This window comes from Myotis nattereri (genome assembly GCF_964212035.1).
Source record: "Myotis nattereri genome assembly, chromosome: 7".
Lineage (NCBI taxonomy): Eukaryota > Metazoa > Chordata > Mammalia > Chiroptera > Vespertilionidae > Myotis > Myotis nattereri.
In genome coordinates, this window is record NC_138082.1 from 10,719,123 (window position 1) to 10,741,191 (window position 22,069).

At 44.0% G+C, this 22,069-nt stretch overlaps 2 protein-coding genes across 2 annotated transcripts in view; one reads left to right on the forward strand and one right to left on the reverse strand.

The window, feature by feature from the left end:
* Nucleotides 1-16,821, forward strand: part of FAM117B (family with sequence similarity 117 member B) — an 88,436-nt gene extending 71,615 nt beyond the window's left edge. The window contains exons 7-8 of the mRNA XM_081096160.1: nt 162-282; nt 12,966-16,821. Of these exons, the coding sequence (XP_080952286.1) occupies nt 162-282; nt 12,966-13,278 (434 nt within the window). The 3' untranslated portion in view covers nt 13,279-16,821. The remainder of the gene's footprint in view (nt 1-161; nt 283-12,965) is intronic.
* A 930-nt stretch (nt 16,822-17,751) lies between these two features.
* On the reverse strand, nt 17,752-20,767 carry LOC308522487 (T-cell surface glycoprotein CD1a-like; the record flags this gene model as incomplete). Its single annotated transcript, XM_081095972.1, has 5 exons — nt 17,752-17,849; nt 18,269-18,436; nt 19,182-19,457; nt 20,252-20,380; nt 20,707-20,767. The coding sequence occupies 5 exons, from the start codon at nt 20,765-20,767 to the stop codon at nt 17,752-17,754; spliced, it is 732 nt and encodes a 243-aa protein (XP_080952098.1).
* Nucleotides 20,768-22,069: the final 1,302 nt, after the last annotated feature.

Here is a 22,069-nt window from a genome sequence, read left to right on the forward strand (position 1 = left end):
ATTAGATATTGGGTTGGTATTGATGAGTAAAACACTGTTTCTATCCTCAAGTAGCTCATTAGGGGGGGTGGGGGGGCGCGAGGCAAGAATAATTTATTACAGTATGACTAAGGATTTATGAAGTAGTATTTCTTAGTAATCAAGCATGTCGTTTATTGCAGAGAATGGGAACAACTCTCCTTTGCCCAAATATGCAACTTCACCAAAACCCAACAACAGTTATATGTTCAAAAGGGAACCTCCAGAGGGCTGTGAAAGGGTCAAAGTCTTTGAAGAGTGCTCGTAAGTACACCCCTCCCCCCAAATTCAAGCTTTTATTGTGAGAATTTTTATTATGAAAATTGAAGAATAGTACAGTGATCACCCATATAACCACTCCCTGTGTTCTGAATTAAAATGTTGCTGTATTTGCTTTGTTTGTGGTAGTGTTTTTGCTGAACTGCTTGAAAGTAATTTGCAGGCACCATGACTCTACACCTTAAATACAATTTAATATGTGTTTCTTAAAAGTAACCACACTACTCCTACATAACCAAAATACCATTATCACTCCAAAGAATTAACAGTAATGTTTAATATCCAGTTGTCATTCACCGTTTCTCACTTCTTTCCACTGTATCATTTGTGGCTGTTATTTTTGAACCTGTATGCAGTCATCATCACACTTTGAATTTAGCAGTATATTTATTCAAGATATACCACAGAGGTCTGAGAAAATTGAGAGAATGAGGATTGATCAGAACACATTGATTGGACCAGTTGATTAGATTAAGCTGTTCAGTCAGTCCAATTGGATTGTGTTGATTGGGTCAGCTGATTAGATTAAATTGCTTACTGGTCAGGCCACATGCCTGGTTTGTAGGCTCATTCTCCAGTAGGAAGTGTGCAGGTGGCAGCCAGTTGTTACATTCTCACATTGAAGTTTCTCTCCCTCTCCCTTCCTCTCTAAAAATCAATAAAAATATTTCTTTAAAAAATAAATAAAATTAAACAATCAGAGTTTAAAAATTAGTCTCTTTTTGCACTAGCTTTATCAAAATTAGAGCAAATGCACTGGATTCACTGGCATTAAAGCAAAGGTCAAGAATTGGCTCTAATTAAAAATGTTTTGCTTATTTCATTATTCTTTAAAGAGTAGTCTTCTAAGTCTTACTTTTAGTTTAAGGGAAGTAACTGACTTCAACTAGAGGTAGAGTGGGTAGTTAAAGTATTACATAAGTCTCCTTTCCCCCCCATTGACCTCTCCCTGGCCACACCTCCTCCCCTTCTGTGTCCATTGGTTATGCTCATATGCATGCATACAAGTCCTTTGGTTGATCTCTTACCCCCTCGCCTCCTGCCTTCCCTCATAGGTTGGACACTGTATTCAATGCTTCTCTGTCTCTGGATCTATTTTTGTTCATCAGTTTATGTTGTTCATTATATTCCATAAATAAGTAAGATCATGTGATATTTATATTTCTCTGACTGGCTTATTTCACTTAGCATAATGCTCTCCAGTTCCATCCATGCTGTTGCAAATGGTAAGAATTCCTTTTTTACAGTAGCGTAGTATTCCATTGTGTAGATGTATCATAGTTTTTTAATCCACTCATCTGCTGATGGGCACTTAGGCTGTTTCCTGATCTTAGCTATGTGCTACTGTGAACATAGGGGTACATATATCCTTTCTGATTGGTGTTCTGTTTTCTTGGGATACATTCCTAGAAGTGGAATTACTGGGTCAAATGGATGTTCCATTTTTAATTTTTTGAGGAAACGCCATACTGTTCTCCACAGTGGCTGCACCCAGTCTGCATTCCTACCAGCAGTGCATGAGGGTTCCTTTTTCTCTGCATCCTTGACAGCACTTGTCATTTGTTGATTTGTTGATGATAGCCTTTCTAACAGGTGTGAGATGGTACCTCATTGTTGTTTTGATTTGCATCTCTTGGGTGATTAGTGATTTTGAGCATGATTCATATGTCTTTTGCCTTTTGTATGTCCTCTTTCAAAAAGTTTCTATTTAGGTCCGTTGCCCTTTTTTTTTTTATTGGGTTGTTTATCTTTCCTTTGTTAAGTTGTATCAGTTCCCTGTAAATGTTGGAGATTAAACTCTTATCGGTGATAACATTGGAAAATATGTTCTCCCATGCAGTGGGTTTTCTTGTTGTTTTGTTGATGGTTTCTTCTGCTCTACAGAAGCTTTTTATTTTAATGTAGTCCCATTTGTTTATTTTCTCTTTAGTTTCCATTGCCTTAGGAGCTGTATCAGTAAAGATATTTCTACGACATATGTCTGCTATTTTGCTGCCTATGGCTTCTAAGTTTTTTATGGTTTTTCCATCTTACGTTTAAGTCCTTTATCCATTTTGAGTTTATTTTTGTATATGGTGTAAGTTGGTGGTCTAGTTTCATTTTTTTGCATGTATCCAATTTTCTTTCTTTTTTTAAAGAATTTTTGAGTTTATTTGAGCCAAACTGTCGACATATGCCAGGAAGCAGAACCTCAACGAATTGAGATAATTGCATGTATCCAATTTTCGCAACACCATTTATTGAAGAGACTGTCTTGCCTCTTTTGTCAAATTGTATGCTCTTGCCTCTTTTGTCAAATATTAACTGAGCATAATGGTTTGCGTCGATTTCTGGATTCTCTATTCTATTCCATTGGTCTATTTGTCTCTTCTTGTGCCAGTACCAGGCAGTTTTGAGAACCGTGGCTTTGTAATATAGCTTGATATCTGGTATTGTGAGCACTCCAACATTATTATTCTTTCTCAGGATTGCTACAGCTATTTGAAGTCTTTTTTTACTCCAGATGAATTTTTGGAGAGTTTGTTCTAGGTCTTTGAAATATGCCGTTGGTATTTTAATGCAGAGTGCATTGAATCTATAGATTGCTTTGGGTAGTATGGACATTTTAATGATGTTCATTCTACCAGTCCATGAACATGGTATGTTCTTCCATTTGTTTATGTCTTCCGCTATCTCTTTTTTCAGCATCCTGTAATTTTCTGATTATAGGTCCTTTACCCCCTTGGTTAAATTTATTCCTAGGTATCTTAATTTTTTGTTGCAATGGTAAATGGAATTTTTTTTTAGTTTCTCTTCCTATGAGTTCATTATCCATGTATATAAAAAGTCAGGGGCTATCACGACTGAAACAACCGGACAGACGACTGTACAGCAGGCTGCGTGGGGCGACCAGGTTGGTGGGGAGGGGGGGGAGGTTGGGGGCAATCATGCCAGCAGCGGGGGCAGTGAGAGGCAACTAGACCGGCAGTGGGGGGCAGTTGTGGGTGATCAGGCTGGCAGGCGGAGGCAGTTAGGGGCGATCAGGCCAGCAGGGGGGCAGTAGGGGCAATTAGGCAGGCAGGCAAGTGAGCGGTTGTGAGAGGGATGTCTGATTGCTGGTTTAGGCCCAATCCCGAAGGGATTGGTGAGGGTGCAGGCTGGGTTGTGGGGACCCACCCCTGTGCACAAATTTTGTGCACCGAGCCTCTAGTCCAGCCGTGAGCAAACTACGGCCCACGGGCCGGATCCGGCCCGTTTGTAATGAATAAAACTATTGAAAAAAAAGACCCGTACCCTTTTATGTAATGATGTTTACTTTGAATTTATATTAGTTCTCACAAACACTCCATCCATGCTTTTGTTCCGGCCCTCCGGTCCAGTTTAAGAACCCATTGTGGCCCTCAAGTCAAAAAGTTTGCCCACCCCTGCTCTAGTCTATTCTACATAATAAAACCTAATATGCCAAGTGTCCTATCATTCGTTCGACCAGTTGCTGACTACCAGGGGACAAACGCTCCACCTGGTAGGTTAGCTTGCTGCAGGGGTCCGGCTGACTGGGACTGGGCAAGATGGGCCGGACACGCCCTGGAGCCCTCCCCACAGTCCCTCTCCAGCCCTGATTGTGCACCCGTGTGGTCTCTCAGCCGGGCCTGCACCCTCTGGCAATCCAGAACCCCTCGGGAGATTTCAGAGGTTTAGTCCGATCCCCACAGGCCAGGCTGAGGGGCCCCACCAGTGCACGAATCTGTGCACCAGGCCTCTAGTCTTACCTAATAATAGACACACATGCAAATTGACCATACCTTCGCTATGCCCCAAGCCACGCCCACCAGCCAGTCAGAGTGACTATATGCAAATTAACCCAACCAAGATGGCGGCCGGCAGCCACGGAGCTGGAGTAAGCAGGAGGCTTGGTTGCCCCGGCGATGGAAGAGGCCAAGCTTCCCAGCTGGCTGCTGCCTCCTCTCAAGGTAACAAAGTTTCAATTATAGAAGGTAAATAAACCCTAGATACCTGCTTCCAGCTGCCATGGCCACGGAGCTGGAGCGAATAAAAAAAAACAACAAAAAAAGGAAAGGCTGAGATCTTCGGTCGTCGGGGGGCTTGGTCAGTCTGAAAACAGCCATCAGTCCCTCACCCAGGCTGGCCAAGCACCCCAGTGGGGACCCCCACCCTGAAGAGGGTTTGGGAAGCCTGAAAACAGCCATCAGCCCCTCACCCAGGCTGGCCAGGCACCCCAGTGAGGACTCCAACCCTGAAGGGAGTGTGGGCAGCCTGAAAATGGCCCTCAGCCCCTCATCCAGGCTGTCCAGGCACCCCAGTGGGGACCCCCACCCTGAAGGGGGTTTGGGCAGCCTGAAAATGGACCTCAGCCCCTCACCCAGGCTGGCCAAACCCCAATGGGGTGAGGGTCCCCACTGGGGGGCTTGACCAGCCTGCGAACAGCCATCAGCCCCTCACCCAGGCTGGCCAGGCACCCCAGAGGGACCCCCACCCTGATCCAGGATACATTTCAGGGTAAACCAGTCGGCCCCCACCTATGCACCAGGCCTCTATCCTATCTAATAAAACAGAAACATGGTAATTGGCCTACGACCGCTACCCTTCCCATTGGCTAATCAGCGAGATATGCAAATTAACTGACAGCCAAGATGGCGGCCGGCAGCCAGGCAGCTGGAAACTACCATGAGGCTTGTTTGCTTTAGTGACAGAGGAAGCCAAAGCTTCCCTGCCTCTCAGCTGCACTCTAAGCAACTATGTTACAAAAATAGAAGCTAAACAAAACCCCGGGCTTCAGCCAGCAGGACCGCAACATTGTTTCAAATACAGAAGGGTAAACAAAGGCCAGAAACCTGCTTTCAGCAGCAGAAGTCTCATAGCTGGAGCCGAGCCTCAGAGCTAAAGCTGGCCCAGAATGAAAAAAAAAAGGAAAAAAGGACAGGTTGGGAGCTTCAGTCAACCGTCAGCCTGAAAACGGCCCTCAGCCCCTCACCCAGGCACCCCAGTGGGGACCCCCACCCTGATCCAGGACACCCTTCAGGGCAAACCAGCCGGCCCCCACCTGTGCACCAGGCCTCTATTCTATATATTAAAAGGGTAATATGCCTCCGAGCACTGGGATCAGCGGAGCCGCGAGGCCTCCCAGCACCGGGATCAGTGGAGCAGCGAGGCCTCCTGGAACCGGGATCAGCGTGACAGGGGGCAGCGTCCAAACCCCCTGATCGGCCCTGCTCTGTGTGTGACAAGGTGCGGCGCCCCAATCCCCCCTGCCCCCCACGGGCCCTGCTCTATGTGTGACGGGGTAGAGCCATAACCTCCCCATCGGCCCTGCCCTGAGTGTGACAGTGGCGGCGCCCCAACCCCCTGATCCGCCCTGCTCTGTGTGTGACAGGGTGCGGTGCCCCAACTCCCCTATCGGCCTTACTCTGTGAGTGACAGGGGGGAGCTCCTCAACCCCCTTATCATCCCTGCTCTGTGCATGACAGGGGGGAGCTCCCCAACCCGCTGATCGACCCTGCTCTGTGCGTGACAGGGAGCGGCGCCCCAACTCCCCAGTTGGCCCTGCTCTGAGCCCGACCAGGGATTGGGCCTGCCCTCTGCCACCTGGGAGCAGGCCTAAGCCAGCAGGTCGTTATCTCCCGAGGGGTCCCAGACTGCGAGAGGGCACAGGCCAGGCTGAGGGACCCCTCTCCCCCCCGAGTGCACAAATTTTTGTGCACCGGGCCTCTAGTTCTATATAATAAAAGGTAATATGCAAATTGACCCTAACAGCAGAATGACTGGGAATGACTGGTCACTATGACACACACTGACCACCAGGGGGCAGATGCTTAATGCAGGAACTGCCCCCTGGTGGTCAGTGCGCTCCCACAGGGGGAGCTCTGCTCAGCCACAAGCCAGGCTGATGGCTGCCAGCACAGCGGTGGTGGCGGGAGCCTCTCCTGCCTCCTCAGCAGTGCTAAGGATGTCCAACTGCAGCTTAGGCCTGCTCCCTGCTGGCAAGTGGACATCCCCCGAGGGCTGCCGGGCTGCCAGAGTGATGTCTGACTGCCAGCATGGGCCCGATCCCCCGGTGAGCGGGCCTACGCCAGCAGGTGGACATCCTCTGAGGGGTCCCAGACTGCAAGAGGGTATAGGCCGGGCTGAGGGACACAACCCCCCCCCCCCCCGAGTGCACAAATTTTTGTGCACCTTGCCTCTAGTCTACACTAATAAAAGAGAAAAATGGTAATTGGCATACAACACTACCCTTTTCATTGGCTAATCAGGGCTATATGCAAATTAACTGCCAACTAAGATTGGCAGTTAACTGCCAACAAGATGGCGGTTAATTTGCATAATGTAGGCACAATGCAGGGAGGCGAAAGGGAAAGCAGGAAGAAGCCCCCTGCCACTGACAGTGATCGGAAACCCAGGGGGGAGCTAAGAGCTGGGGGGCAGGGCAAAGGCGGCCCCGCCTTTGCCCTGCCCCCCAGCCATGATCGGAGAATCAGGTGCCTTTTCCGCCCTGGCCAGTGATAGCAGGAAGTAGGGGTGGAGCCAGCGATGGGAGCTGGGCACGGTCGAAGCTGGCAGTCCCAGGAGCTAGGGGTCCCTTGCCTGGGCCTAAAGCGAAGCCCACGATTGCGGGGCCGCTGCAGCTGCGGGTCCCTGCTGCCCGGGCCGGACGCCTCGCGGGGAGCTAGGGGTCCCCTGCACAGGCCTGACACCTCTGCCGGAGGCCTCAGGCCTGGTCAAGGGGCCGATCCGGTGATTGGTGATCGGGGGGTGATGAGGGTCAACTCCTCTGGCCGAGGCATCAGGCCTGGGTGGGGGGCGGAGCCGGGGATTGGGGGGATATGATGGTCCCCTTGCCCAGGCCTGAAGCCTGGGCCAGAGGCGTCAGGCTTGGGCGGGGGGTGGAGCAAGCGATCAGAGGGAGATGGGGGTCCCCTGCCCAGGCATGATTCCTGGGCCAGAGGCCTCAGGCCTGGGCGGGGGTCAGAGCCAGTGATCGGGGGCAGATGGGGGTCCCCTGTCCAAGCCTGACACCTCTGGCGGAGGCGTCAGGCCTGGGCAAGGGGCCGATCAGGTGATCGGAGGGTAATGGGGGTCTACGCCTCTGGCCGAGGCATCAGGCCTGGGCAAGGGGCAGAGCCAGCAATCGGAGGGGTCTGGGGGTCCCCTGCCCAGGCCTGATGCCTGGGCCAGAGGCATCAGGCCTGGGCTGGGGGCAGAACCAGTGATGGGGGGAAATGAGGGTCCCCTGCCCAGGCCTGACGCCTCTGTCAGAGGCGTCAGGCCTGGGCAAAGGGCCGATCCTGCGATTGGAGGGTGATGGGGGTCAACGCCTGAGGTCTCCCAGTATGTGAGAGGGGGCAGGCTGGGCTGAGGGCCCCCCCCCCACACACACCCAGTGCACGAATTTCGTGCACCGGGACCCTAGTATATATATAAAAGCCTAAGTGACCGGTCGACTGGCCAGTAGCTATGATGTGCACTGACCACCAGGGGTCAGACACTCATTGCAGGAGCTGCCCCCCGTGGTCAGTGCACTCTCACAGCCAACCTTCCACGGCCGGCCAACCTCCCGCGATCCCTCCCCCCGGCCGGCTGGGTGGTCAGTATGCTCCACAGCCAATCTCCTGCAGCCGGCCAACCTCTCGAGGTCCCTCACCCCTGGCTTACCTCCCGCAGCCCATCCACCCCAGACTAGGCAAAATGGCCCCTATCAACCCCAGTCACTGGCCAGGCTGAGGGACCCCATCCATGCATGATTTTGTGCACCAGGCCTCTAGTTGGTGTATAAAAAAACCCGTAGATTTTTGGGTGTTAATTTTGTATCCTGCTACATTGCCAAATTCATTAACTCTAGTAGCTTTTTCGTGAAGTCTTTAGGGTTTTCGACGTACAATATTACGCCATCTGCAAATGACAGTTTTATGTCTTCATTTCCAATTTAGATGCCTTTAATGTCTTCTTCTTGTTTGATCACTATGGCCAGCACTTCCAGTACTCTGTCGAACAGGAGTGGTGAAAGAGGGCATCCCTGTCTTTTTCCTGTTCTTAGGGGAAATGGTTTAGTTTTTGTCCATTGAGTATGATGTTGGCTGTAGGTTTGTCATATAAGGCTTTAATTATGTTGAGGTATGATCTCTCTATTCCCACTTGGCTGAGAGTTTTTATCAGAAAAGGGTGTTGAATTTGGTCAGGTGCCTTTTCTGCATCAATTGATGTGATTTTTGTCTCTCAATTTGTTTATATGATGTTTCATGTTTATTGATTTGTGGATGTTATACCAGTCTTGCATCTCTGGAATAAATCCCCCTTGGTCATGGTGTATGATCTTTCTAATGTAATGCTGGATCCGGTTTGCTAGAATTTTGTTGAGGATTTTAATTTCAGCATGTATGTTCATCAGGAATATTGGCCTGTAATTCTCTTTCTTTATAGTGTCTTCATCTGATTTTGGGATTAGGGTAATGCTGGCTTCATAGAAAGAGCTTGGAAGTGTGCCTTCCTCTTGAATTTTTTGGAATACTTTTAGGATAGCTTTTAGTTCTTCTTTGAATGTTTTGTAAAATGCCCCTGTGAAGCCATCGGTCCAGGGCTTTTGTTTGCTGGAAGCTTTTTGATTTCTGTTTCAATTTCATCAGTATTTGTCGGCCTATTCAGGTTTTTTGATTCTTCCTGATTGAGTTTTGGAAGGTTGTATTTTTCTAGGAATATGTCCATTTCGTCGAGGATGTCCAGTTTGTTGGGGTAGAGTAGTTCGTGATATTTTTTTACAATCCTTTGTATGTCTGTGGGGTCAATTGTTACTTTACCTCTTTCATTTCTGATTTTGTTTATTTGGGTCCTCTTTCTTTGTTTCTTGGTTAGCCTGGCTAGATGTTCATCAATCTTGTTTATCCTTTCAAAGAACCAGATATTTTCTTCTATTTTTGGTCTCTCTGTCATTTATTTCTGCTCTGATCTTTATTATTTCCTTCCTTCTGGCTCCTCTGGGGTTTTCTTGTTGCTCTCTTTCTAACTCTTTAAGTTGCAAAGTTAGATAATTTTCTACCATTTTTTCTTGTTTTTTAAGGTAGGCTTGTAGAGCTATGAACTTCCCTCTCAGGACTGCTTTCTCTGTGTCCCATAGATTTTGGATTGTTATGTTTTCATTGTCATTTGTTTCAGGATGCATTTTATTTCTTCTTTGATCTCTTTGGTAACCCAATCCTTGTTTAATAGCATGCTATTTAGCCTCCAAGTGTTTGATTTTTTTTCATTGTTTTTATTGTAGTTGATTTCTGATGTTATGCCATTGTGATCTGAGATGATGTTTGGTATGATTTCTGTCTTCTTGAATTTGAAGAGACTTTGCCTGTGTCCTAAAATGTGGTCTGTCTTTGAAAATGATAACTTTTTAAGGAAAAATAAAATTTTTAAACTTTCTGAGATTTTTTGTTTTTGTTTTGGTAGTTATGGTTCTTAAGTTGAGAAGAAAGGTTTGGTATCATATGAATACTTAACACCTTCTATTACCATAAGTATAAGTCATACACTCCCAGGGGTCGGTAGTGTGATTCTTAGGTAATATGCTTCTAGAAGTTAAATGTTAGAGGTCAGGAATGATTCCTCTTGGTGGGTTGGGGCTTTTTGGTGCTTTTTACTGTTAATGTCCTGTTTTCTTGATCTAGGTGCTAGTTAGACAGAGTTACTATTTATATTATTTTGTGTAAATATTTTCATAAGTGTTTTCATGAAAGCCACAGGAAATTAAACCTTTTAGATTCATTAAAAAATATCAGTCAGGCCCTAGCAGATTTGGCTCAGTTTATAGAGCATCAGCCTGCAGACTGAAGGGTTCCCAGGTTTGATTCTGGTCAAGGGCACATTCCTGGGTTGCGGGCTCGATTTCGGGGTGGGTGGGTGGGGGCCGTGCAGGAGGCAGCCGATCAGTGGTTCTCTCTCATCATTGATGTTTCTCTCTCTTCTCTGAAATCAATAAAAATATATATATATATATATATATATATATATATATATATATATATATATATATATATATCAGTCACATAGTTCATTTGTATTTTAGGAATGTGGGTTTTCATCCTGAAGATCCATTGACAGCCACATGTCTGAAGTGATTTTTTTTTTTTAGTTTATTTTTATTTTTTAATCCTCACCCAAGGATATGTTTTTACTGATTTTAGGGGGAGAGAGAGAGAGAGAGAGAGAGAGAGAGAGAGAGAGACAGAGACAGACACATTGGCACACACACTCCTGATTGGGGGTTTAATCAGCAACTAGGTATGTGCCCTGTCCAGTAATTGAAACGGTGACATTCTGGTACACAGGATAACACTACAGCCAACTCAGTCATACCAGCCAGTGCTGTCTTAGGTCATTTTTAAGAGGATAAACTCAGCCCTGGTGAGTGTGGCTCAGTTGCTTGGAGCATTGTCCCATATACCAAAAACGTGGCGGTTCAATTCTGGTCAAGGCACATACAGGTTGCAGGTACAGTCCCTGATCAGGGTGCAAGGCAACTAATCAGTGTTTCTTTCTCTCATCTATGTTTTTTCTCTCTTTCTCCTTCCTTCACTCTCCCTCCTCCCCGCCCCCCTCTCACCCACACCATCTCTAAAATCAATTTTTAAAAATAAAATTTAAGGTTTAAAAGAAGATAGCTTCTACCCTAACCGGTTTGGCTAAGTGGATACAGCATCGGCCTGCAGACTGAAAGGTCCCAGGTGCAATTCCAGTCAAGGGCATGTACTTTGGTTGCACACACATCCCCAGTAGGAGGTGTGCAGGAGGCAGCTGATCGATGTTTCTCTCTCATCGATGTTTCTAACTCTCTATCCCTCTCCCTTCCTCTCTAAAAAAAATCTGTAAAATATATTTTTAAAAATAAAATAAAAGAATTTAGCTTCAAACAAATTAAATAATTAAAAACCTAGGACTTGCCCAACTGGTGTGGTTCAGTGCTTGAACATGGACCTATAATCTCTGTCAGGGCACATACCCGGGTTGTGGGTTCAATCCCCAGTAGAGGGCATGTAGGAGGCAGTTGGTCAGTGATTCTCTCTCATCATTGATGTTTCTGTTTGTCTCTCCATCTTCCTTCATCTCTAAAGTAAAAAAAAAAAATTTAATAAAGAAAATTAAGCCTACCCGGTTTGGTTCAGTGGATAGAGCGTTGGCCTGTGGACTGAATGGTCCTGGGTTAGATTCCAGTTAAGGGCACGTACCTTTGTTGCAGGCTCCTCCCCTGCCCTGGTCATGGTCAGGGCTCATGCATGCAGGAGGCAGCCAGTCGATGTGTTTTTCTCATATTGTTCCTCCCTGTCTTTCCCTCTCTCTTCCACTGTCTTTCTAAAAATTGATGAAAAAATATCCTTGAATGAGGATTAAAAAAAAGAAAAAGAAAAACATACTCTCAGATAGTAAAAATAGAGGAGTGTGTCCTCTTAACAGCAGCATATCCAAACACATTTGTGGGCCTAAAAGTACTCAATGAGTTAAGTTTCTATTTTATTCAAGAAACAATTTAAATGATGTAATTTTTAAATTTAATAATATGTTTCATGTAACGCAATGTATCAGACATATTGTCATTTCAACATGTAGTCAATGTAAAATGTTATTCATGAGGTATTTTTGCATTCCTTTTATGTACCAGGTTGCCAGAATCTGGTGTATATTTCACACTGATGACACATCTCAATTCTGACTGGCCACATTTCCAGTGTTGAATAGCCACATTTCGTGACTTTTCTGGTGGACAGAGCAGATTTAGACCCTTCCAGGGGAGGCGTGGGGCTAGTATCTCCATAAGTCCCACACAGAGATAGGGCATTGCCATCTATTGAACACTTAACTGTGTGCCAGGCATTGGGATTTATTTCCTTAAGTCCCAACGACAAGCCTGAAAGGTAGGGGGTGTTCAACCCATCTCATAGCTGAGACAACTGAGGCTCAGGGTGGTGAAGTCATACAGAGGCTGGAACCAAGGTCCGCTGCCCCAGGCCTCTGCCAGAGCCTTCAGGGGGAGGCTTAGGCCAGGAGAGGACCAGTGAGGTGGCAGCTGGAGCGGGGCCTGTCTTCATGAGCCCACTCCCTCATGTAATGTCTTTATTCGTAAATTATTACATTTGCCAGACCTGTTCATGGGTAGTATTCACTGTTCATCGGTAAAATCTGCCTCCCAAAGCATTGCTTTTTGACACTCCTTTCTTTTTGCACCCACTCCCAAGGCCTGTTTCTTCATTCTTTACCACCCAGCTCAGGTGTGACTTCCTTTGGAAGGCTGCTTGTCTCCAAACTCCCTCTTCCTTTGTGCACTGGTTGTCACTCGCTGTGCTCCTTGTAAGCCTTTTACAAGCTATTTTATCACATCTCTCAGACCCTCTTGCAGGGGCTCTTTACCTGTTTTGTGCTATGGACCTTTTTGGCAGCCTGGGAAAGCTTATAGTGCACCGGGCTCGCCAGGGAACTGACAGCAGCAAGGTGAATGGGGTCCTCCCGGCGTTCTGAAATACAGATTTTGAATCATGTGTCTAATCCCGCTTTGGTCCATAACATTTGAAGCTTTTGACGTAGCTTGAATTTGTATTCCCTGTATGTGTCTGTTATCTGCTTTTAAAAAATAATAATAAAGGAATGTATTTCCACTGTTCTGTGACTTAAATGCATTGGGTTGTCTGTTCTATATCTAGGCCAAAACAACTTCACGAAATCCCAGCCTTTTATTGTCCTGACAAAAACAAGGTGAATTTCATTCCTAAAAGCGGCTCAGCTTTCTGCCTCGTCAGCATCCTCAAGCCACTTCTTCCCACGCCAGATCTGACCCTCAAGGGCTCTGGCCACAGCCTGACTGTCACCACTGGCATGACGACCACTCTGCTGCAGCCCATCGCCATGGCCTCCCTGTCTGCAGAGCAAGACCGAGTCTCCCGAGGAACAAGTACAATCCTGCCCTCGGCCTCGCTACTCACACCACCCGAACCGATTGAGGAGGCTGAAGGGTAGGTCCCAGTGCTGGTAGCCACTGCTCCCTCAGATCTCCTGACTGTGATGGCACCTTGCGCTCAGTTGGCTGTGCCGTGCTCAGGCTTCCAGGGTGACTCCCAGCACAGCTTCTGGAAGAACACCCTCTGGTGGCCGGCTCGCTGGAAGGCCAGCCCTCAGTGCTTAGCCTGCTTTCTCCTAAAGCGCCAGTTGAAACAGAAAGGTCTCATCCTTTGCTTTTGGTGGGCTGATACCACTTTTTTTGTTGTTTTGTTTTCAAATTAAACTTCTTTAGAAACAAAAACACAACAAAACACTGACCCCTGCAAATGATTCCTGGAGACGTGAATGATGCTGCAAGAACCATCTTTTATATGATAATGACTATTTTATAAAACCAATGTGACATTTTCTGAAACGTAGCAAACAGATGTTCAAAAGATTCTTTGGTGGCCTCTGTTTCTTGTTTCCCTTTCTCAATGTGTGCTTTTCTCAGCTGTTTTCAGCTTTGGGACCAAAGGGATTGTTGACATTTCCACAGCAATCTTATTCTCATGACTGTGTTCTCCTCCCAAACAAGAATTGATAAGTAAATGCGTTGAACAAGTATATAAAAAAAGAAATAAAAAGCAATATTAGTACATGATGTGATTTATGTTTTTTGATGTCAGAAGTTTGTGCTTTGGGTGAAATATTTGTAAAACTGCTGTTCTCTTCACTACTCCTGTGTACATTCCACCATGTGCTCAGAAAAATTGTAGTCTGGAGATGAGTGCTTAAACAAGTTCTCACCCATCATTGGAAATTGGTTTGAAAATACATGAGCCAGTAGGAAGCTACGCAGTGTTGATTGCTAGCTAGGAGTAATAATCCCCTTTGGTTTTCTGCACAATATTTGTCAGATGATCTCCTTTTACCACAGGTATCATCCTACCTTTCATCATCACTGTATCATAGTCCCAGAGATCCTAAAATGATGGTGCATGGATTTCCTTCTTTGCTTTTGTGATGTTGTTGTCTTGTGGACTTGGTCCGGGTTGGTAGTTTGCCAGGAGCCTAATCCATTGAATAGCAATCCGTAGTCACAGAGTCTCTCGACTGACATTTTCTTTATGTAGTTGGCACTGAGATGGTACCTACAGGTTTTGCTAGTTGTCTGTCCAACATTCCACACAGTGGGGAAAACAGGTAAAGGAGGGCTTTGGGGCATAAGCAACAGGGACCTTTGAAAAATCCATCCAGTTTTGGATTTAGGCTCATCCTAATACAGTTACTGCCAGTGTCACGTGACAGCGGTATTTCATGTCTGGGAATGTGGTAGTAAAATTAAGGAGCAGCTCTTTTAAAAAGTGAGTTCCAGCAAACTGTGTTAGAAACAAGCATCCTTCTGAGGTCTTCATATACTACCTTAAGATGCAATTATTTCATGTTCTTATACATTTTAAAGGGAGAAAAAATTTAAGTACTTGTAAAATGGATACAGTTGAGAGGGGTACTATGTCAGTTTATCCAGACATATCCCATCAAGGAAAACCTAGTGGTAGCAATACATCTTCTGAAAGGACTTCTTATACTCATGCAACTTTAAAATATCTAAGTAATGAAAAGCATGCCCTGTTAAAGTTAAAATGAAGATGTATTTAGGGAAGTTAGATAAATTCAAACATAAGTCTGTCAGGTTAGTTGGTGAGACTGATGAATTTTGGTACCTTTTTTGTTTAAAATTAATTTACTTGGAATTTGTACATGTGGCTTCTAAGTCAGTAACAGCCCAGTTATTCGGGATCTAAATGTTCTATTTGGTTTACTGAGAACTTTGATTCTTTGCCTTTGACTTTACTATTTCACCACAGAGAACTGCTCTATCAGCAGTACAGGAAAGGTAAAAATGAAGTCAGGTGAGTTAGTGTAAAAGGCAGGAAGAAGAAGTTCAAGACAAGGTTAAAAAACACACATGCCTGTTTTTGGATGACTTGCCTTCTGTTAAATCCGTGTTCTTTTCTTTGCGTCACACTTAGCTTTCTTGTGTCTCCGTCCGTACAAGTTACGAGGGTATTTTACAGCTAGAATGCCACTCGGTAAAGTTTTTCCTTTTACTCTTTTGTGCATGTTGGTCTAATTCTCATTTTTCTGTAGAGTTTCGTATATCCTTAACCTAAAGTAATTTAAAATTGGAATTGGATAACTTTATTATTTACATAGTCTTGTAAATGGAACTTGTAATGTCTGGTTGTAAAGAGAATGTGAATTTGTAGGTAAATGAATTGTATGGCAACCAAGCATATCCCGTGGATTTGGGAGAAATAGAGCCTGAGATTTGAAGAAGAAAAAAAAGGTACAAATTAAAAATAACTTTAACTGCCAGTGCCAAAGGGCTAATTTTAAACATAGGAGCTTTATCGCAGTCTAGAAAATATACTAATCTTAGGTCCATTCCACTTTATTTAACCCTTAGTTCACAAGGGGTTGATTTTTTTTAATCAGTCTCAATACTGTTTTCTAAAATTACATTCTACAATTGTTATTCTATAGAAAACTGTACAGTAAGTAAATTAGAATAACTTCAATGGGAATATAATTTAATTTTTTTATAATTTTAAATAAATGTGTTTCCATTGTAGTAAAAGAAATAGGTGGCATGTATATTTTGGCAAAAGGAGCTACTCTGTGATTAATTACTTTATCAGTCTTAAGTTATTTTTTTTTACCCTTAAAGAATTTGTTGTGATAAAGACATGTAAATTACTGGTTTTGATCATGACTGAGTCTGTTGCTTGTCGTGTTTTTTTGTGAGCAGTTATGTTTTTAAAAAATACCTGTTTTTCCTTTTTGTTTAATGTGAGTATGGGTGCCAAAATTATTTTTGCTCTAGATTTTTCATGTCGTTTAAACTGTTTATCTTACACTTATGGCCAGCCAAATCCGCCTTTTAGAAGGTGCTATTTCTACCTGTGGAAGAACTGGCAACAAGACAGGCTTTTTCTTTTCAATGGTTGGCTTTTACTCGAAGGTATTAAAAAAAAATGGAAGAATTTGTAGCGTTGGGTATGTCGAAGTTTAGGACTGGTTTGTCAAAGATTTTCTTTTGTTAAAGGAAATAACAGGAAAATTGCCACTACTGAATTTACTGTACTATTGTAAACTTAAGATTCATTCCTTGATGCATTGACCAGTGGAGGTAACTGAACCAGTGGAAGTGCTGAATTTGCATTAAGATAAGAATACTTAACTCCGCACTTTAAGGTTTAAGTTTTACTCTGCCTTAAATTAATTATAGGCAGAGCAGCCCTGTACAATGTATTTTGTTTATGCAATCCTGTTGAAGAATATAATTTATGTTTTTTTAAAGTTTGTATCTTTCATCTCTGTTGAAGCTGTTTAAGTCTTTTTTAAATGCAATTTTTAAAATTTTTGTTTTTCTAATAAAATTCTCCCTAAAAGAACAGCATTTCCAATGGTAATAAATAGTTACTATGTACTTATGTATTCCCTGTGTCTGAACACTTGTTGCTGCCTCACAAGAAAATAGAACTTTTATGTTAAAATAAAGTCTGTCTTTCTTGAGTTTTTTCCTGTGTACTTTTATGGATATTGCCTCAAATTTTCTTTTTATACACCTCGAGCCTGAATTAACTTTAAATAGTATATTCTTTTCACAAATTGCTAGAAAAATGCGTTTGTGTTAAGTAGCAGGATATATAATATTTCACTTGTTATTTCCTTGTTTTCTTCTTCCTTGCTCTAGAGCTTCAGGTACCTGATCTGAGTGGTAAATGCTAAGCAAACTTAACATAGGCTTTTATTGAAAGCATATTATATACAGTTATACACTTTGTAAATGATACAAATTTTAAAAAGACAGACTTTGCTCTCAAGTTAAAAATTAGAAGGTGAAAAGGGGCCTACATGACTGCAACAACGGATAAAAAGTGAGAAGTCATTCAGCAAAGTCCACTGAAAAGCGTGGTGGGAGTTCAGATGCTGCTTCCACTTGTGAATCAGGGAAGGCCCCCATAAAGAAATGACATCTGAAATGGGCCTGAGATTCATCAATTTTTCAATATGTAGTTGTTGCTAAGATCTCATTTTATCCAGAGTTAAAATAAGACTTTTATCTCGGAACCAGGTCAGAAAGCAAGTCCTGCAAAATTACCTTTAGCTTAATTTTAATAAACTAATCATTAAACACACAAATAACACATAAACAACCAAAGTTGTACGTGGAGAGCTGAGCGGACATTGTCGCCATGCTGCGTTTAAATATGTCTGGAACCCCAGGGCTGCTGGAATCTCATTCCAAAGGAAGAAGAATGGCAGGAGGCTCACAGTGTGACCTAATAAGAATAGAGATGGAAGTTACTCTGCATGAGGTGGAGGTGAGAATTGAAGAGTAAAAAGAAAGGGACTGAGGAAAGAAGGACTAAGGAGAGAGAAGAAAGGTGGGAAGACAAGTAGGGAGTGGATGAAAGAACAGGGAAGATGGGCTCAAAAAACTCACCAGCGCTTCCTAAGCCAAAATGCAAGAGCTGTCAGAAGCACCAGGGGCACCATCACTGCCAAGATGATCCAGCCCACGGAGCCTTGATGATGTTCTGTGGGTTTGGGTGCACACAAGGTGTCATTTCAGTCCCACCCCCTATTTACTACATTTCCCTGGTCTGTCTTTTTTATTAGAGTGTTCCCCTCATTAATCTTTGTTCTTGTTTCCTCTATCCTCCCTCTTCAGAGTTGAATTTTTCACCTAACCCTCAACATCTTCCTACTTCGGCAGGTTTCTCATTTTCAACTCTTTTATTTGTTGAACTATTTTCATTCTTTTGGGTCTGGAGTTAATAATCCCAAATGTTTTACTTGGCTCTCCTGCTCTGCTGTGGACCATCTACCCCTACTCCCAGTGTGGGCCCCAGGGTTTCTTACCTAAGTAGAGGAGGATGTCCTGGCCTCCTAGGCTGCTATGTCTCACCCGGCAATACAGGCCAGATGTCTCAGTGGCTTCCACCTCCAAGAAAACCTGAGGTATTGGGCAAGATATCACTTTGTTGAATGCCCTGTTGTACCTGTTCACCTCGCATCCACTTTACCCAAATTGGCTTTGGATGGAAGCCAGAGACATGGCAAACCAGCATCTGATGGCCAAGACCAGGATTAGAGCCAGTGGACAGCCAGGCCTCTGGTTTTACTGCAGAGAACAGGAAAGATCCTATATAATAAAAGTGTAATCTAATTGTCCGACGATTCATTTGACCCTTTGTCTGGCTCTTCCACCAATCGCTATGACACGCACTGACCACCACTGCGCAGGTTAGCTTGCTGCTGGGGTCTGGCTGATAGGGACTGGGTGAGACCGGCTTGACACACCCTGTAGCCCTCCTGCTGTTCCTTCCTGGCAGGCCCATGTCCCGCGGTCCCTTCCGTACAGTGGACCTAATCACCCCCGATTGCCAGCCAGGCCAAGGGACCCCACCTGTGCACGAATTGGTGCACTGGGCCTCTAGTATTAAGATAAGGACTCTAACACAGACTTGGAGGTTCATATCTTCACATCAGTTTAGACCAGTGATGGCGAACCTATGACACGCGTGTCAGAGGTGAAACGCGAACTCATTTTTTTGGTTGATTTTTCTTTGTTAAATGGCATTTACATATATAAAATAAATATCAAAAATATAAGTCTTTGTTTTACTATGGTTGCAAATATCAAAAAATTTCTGTATGTGACACGGCACCAGAGTTAAGTTAGGGTTTTTCAAAATGCTGACATGCCAACCTCAAAAGGTTCGCCATCACTAGTTTAGACGGACACATCTATGACATGCTGGGAATTCACCCATTATCTTTCCCCTTTTGACTCCTTATCTCAATTTAAAGGGATGGTGAGAAGGCTTAATTTTAGAAAATTCTTGGAGGAAGGTTATGGGACTGACCTTGTCTCTGGAGATCTGCCTTCCCTGTATCAAGGATACTCAAGAAGAAACGTGGGCAGTCACTTAGAATGCTCTGTACTTCTCTCTTGGTGACATGGTACTGATTGAATACTCTGCTCACATCCTGAACTCTTGTTCCATCCTTTGTAGATGGCAGCCATGAATTGTTCTGGAATTGCAGGAAATCTGATCCTTGATAAGCGAATCCATAGATGCCTACTATGGCTCTCTCAGGGTGCAGCTCACATCCTAATGTTATCTGAATCTCAAAGGGATCTAGGAAAGAGATTGTAAATTAGAGGGAATAAAAAGATGAAATTAGTGGAAGCAAAAAAAGGAAATAGATGAAGTTTGGGGGTTTTGAAATAATGGAACAAAGTCTGGTTTGATCAAAAGTTCAGAAAAAGTGTAATTGGTGGTAGTTGAAAGTGGAAGAAATAATAACTTTTTTTTGGAAATTGAAGTGAACAAATTGTTGAAAGAAGGTGACATAAATGGTAAGAGCAAGAGAATAAGGAAGCACGTAGTGTGAGAGTTGTGATTATAATAACCTAGGGCAGCGGTTCTCAACCTGTGGGTTGAGACCCCTTTGGCAGTCGAATGACCCTTTCGCAGGGGTCACCTAAGACCATCCTGCATATCAGATATTTATATTACGATTCATAACAGTAGCAACATTACAGTTATGAAGTAGCAACGAAAACATTTTTATGGTTGGATCACAACATGAGGAACTGTATTTAAAGGGGCAGAAGGTTGAGAACCACGGACCTAGGGTGAATGAAACGCAATAGGTTACAATAAATGTACAGACAGAGAATGCTGAAAGGATTGAATATACGGGAAAATTGGAATAAGGAACTCATTGAGACACCCCCCCCCCCCCCCCCCACGCAGCACATTGCACCTCCCATTTTGGGAATTGAACTTATATTTAAACTTCCATTGACTGGCATGTCTGTGAATTACTTGAGGCATTATAATAGAGAACCCATGGAAGAATTCTTCCAGTTCTTTTATGTCTTCCTGGCTTAAGTTGCCCTTAGATGAAGGACGCTGTAAAGTAATACTGCCAGAGTTGGTGTCCCAGCCATGAGTCTGCAAGTCACCCAACCAAGCAGAGTTCTGCATTTTCACCCAGGAATGGTTGTAGAAGGATGAGCTGTGGATAATTCTGAAGGAGATCTCCTCCTGGAAGGCTGTAACAAAAGAACAAATAGAATGAGGAGAAGATAAGGCATTGGGAAGGAGAGAGAATGAAGAAAGGCGCCAGGAAGGAAACACTCAGAATCAGGAGATTAGGGAAGTCATGGCTACCTCAGCAGACATTCAGCTGCCCAGGGCCCCAGGCTTTAACAAAGAACCTTCAGAAGGGCACAGAGTCCTGGAGTATGGGATACTCAGAACTACGCTGACACTCTCCTCAGGTATGTTCTGAGGACACCACACCACAGAAACACACACACACACACACACACACACACACCCCTTTTGCACCCAACAGGGCAGTGGCCAGAGTTCTTACCATATTCATTGTCACCAGCTGTGAGGAGAACTGCTAGCAATGGAATTTGCAGAAACAGCATTTCATTTACTGATGTTATTTCTTTCTGAGGGAAGTTTGTCTTTAGTTTCTGTTTGAAATAAAACTACTCCACAATACCTCTATTCTGACTTCCTTCTTCTACCAACAAACCACCACCACCAAAAAAAAAAAAAAAAAAAGTGCTCCTTCCCTAAACTCTAGGCACTGATACAGCCTCTCATTTCCCCTCCACTTCTGACTTTCAACTTCTCCCCTTGCTACCAGCCTTCATTCTGTTCATCTTTCTCTAATTCAGCCTGTTTGGACTAAGTGTTATGTGCCATTGAAAAGTCAGTTTACCTCTGGAGACATTTTCTTCTCCTTCAGACAATGAAAGCATAAAACCAAATGGCTTTCCAATTCCTACTGATGTTCTGTTGTCCCTGCTCTTCCCTGTCACTCTGTCCTTCTCTTGTCAAATTAAATTTTCTTCAAATACTCTCTTCTGTCTGAGCCCCACCCCATCGCATTCGTATATGACATCTCATTGGTGGCTTTATTTGATTTCCAGAATCTCCCCGGTGTAACAGTATAAACTCCTACCCCATTATCCTTAGGGAAGAACCAGTAGCCATCAGAGACACCACAGGAACCTGGAAACATAAAGAAACATCTCCTCTGACTTGCATTGATATATACCCAAATGAATGTTTACCCTAAAGTCACTCAGCACCTACCTGGATACAAGCACCTTGCAACACTCGTGAGTATCTAGTGGTCTACAGGCAATCACTTTATTCAAGGAGCTTTTATTGTACTTAAGAAGAAAGCACATAGCCCTAACTGGTTTGGCTCAGTGGATAGAGCTTAGGCCTGCAGACTGAAGGTTCCCAGGATTGATTCCAGTCAAGGGCATGTACCTTGGTTGCGGGCACATCCCCAGTGGGTGGTGTGCAAGAGGCAGCTGATGGATGTTCCTAACTCTGTCCCTCTCCCTTCCTCTCTGTGAAAAATCAATAAAATATGTTTTTTTAAAAAAATAAGCACATAAACTAAGGACTATACTCCTTGGTGTGTGGGGTTTTATTATAATGTATAGACTAGACAAAAACAAGTCTTCTTGAAACAAAGCGGGAACCCTTAACTGATGTTGCCCACTCAGAATCTTGGCCTCAGTGTGTTAGGTCTATCTACCTCTTTTGTACTGGGTCCCCAACTCTAGCAGAATGCCTCCTGGCAAGGTGCTCAATGAATAAGTTTGAATAATTTGGTTCAGGCATCCAATTATTTTCTTCATTAGATTTGTAGCATAATTGTTTAAAGGATCAGAAATCATTATTTGTATTTCTACTTGGTGAAATGA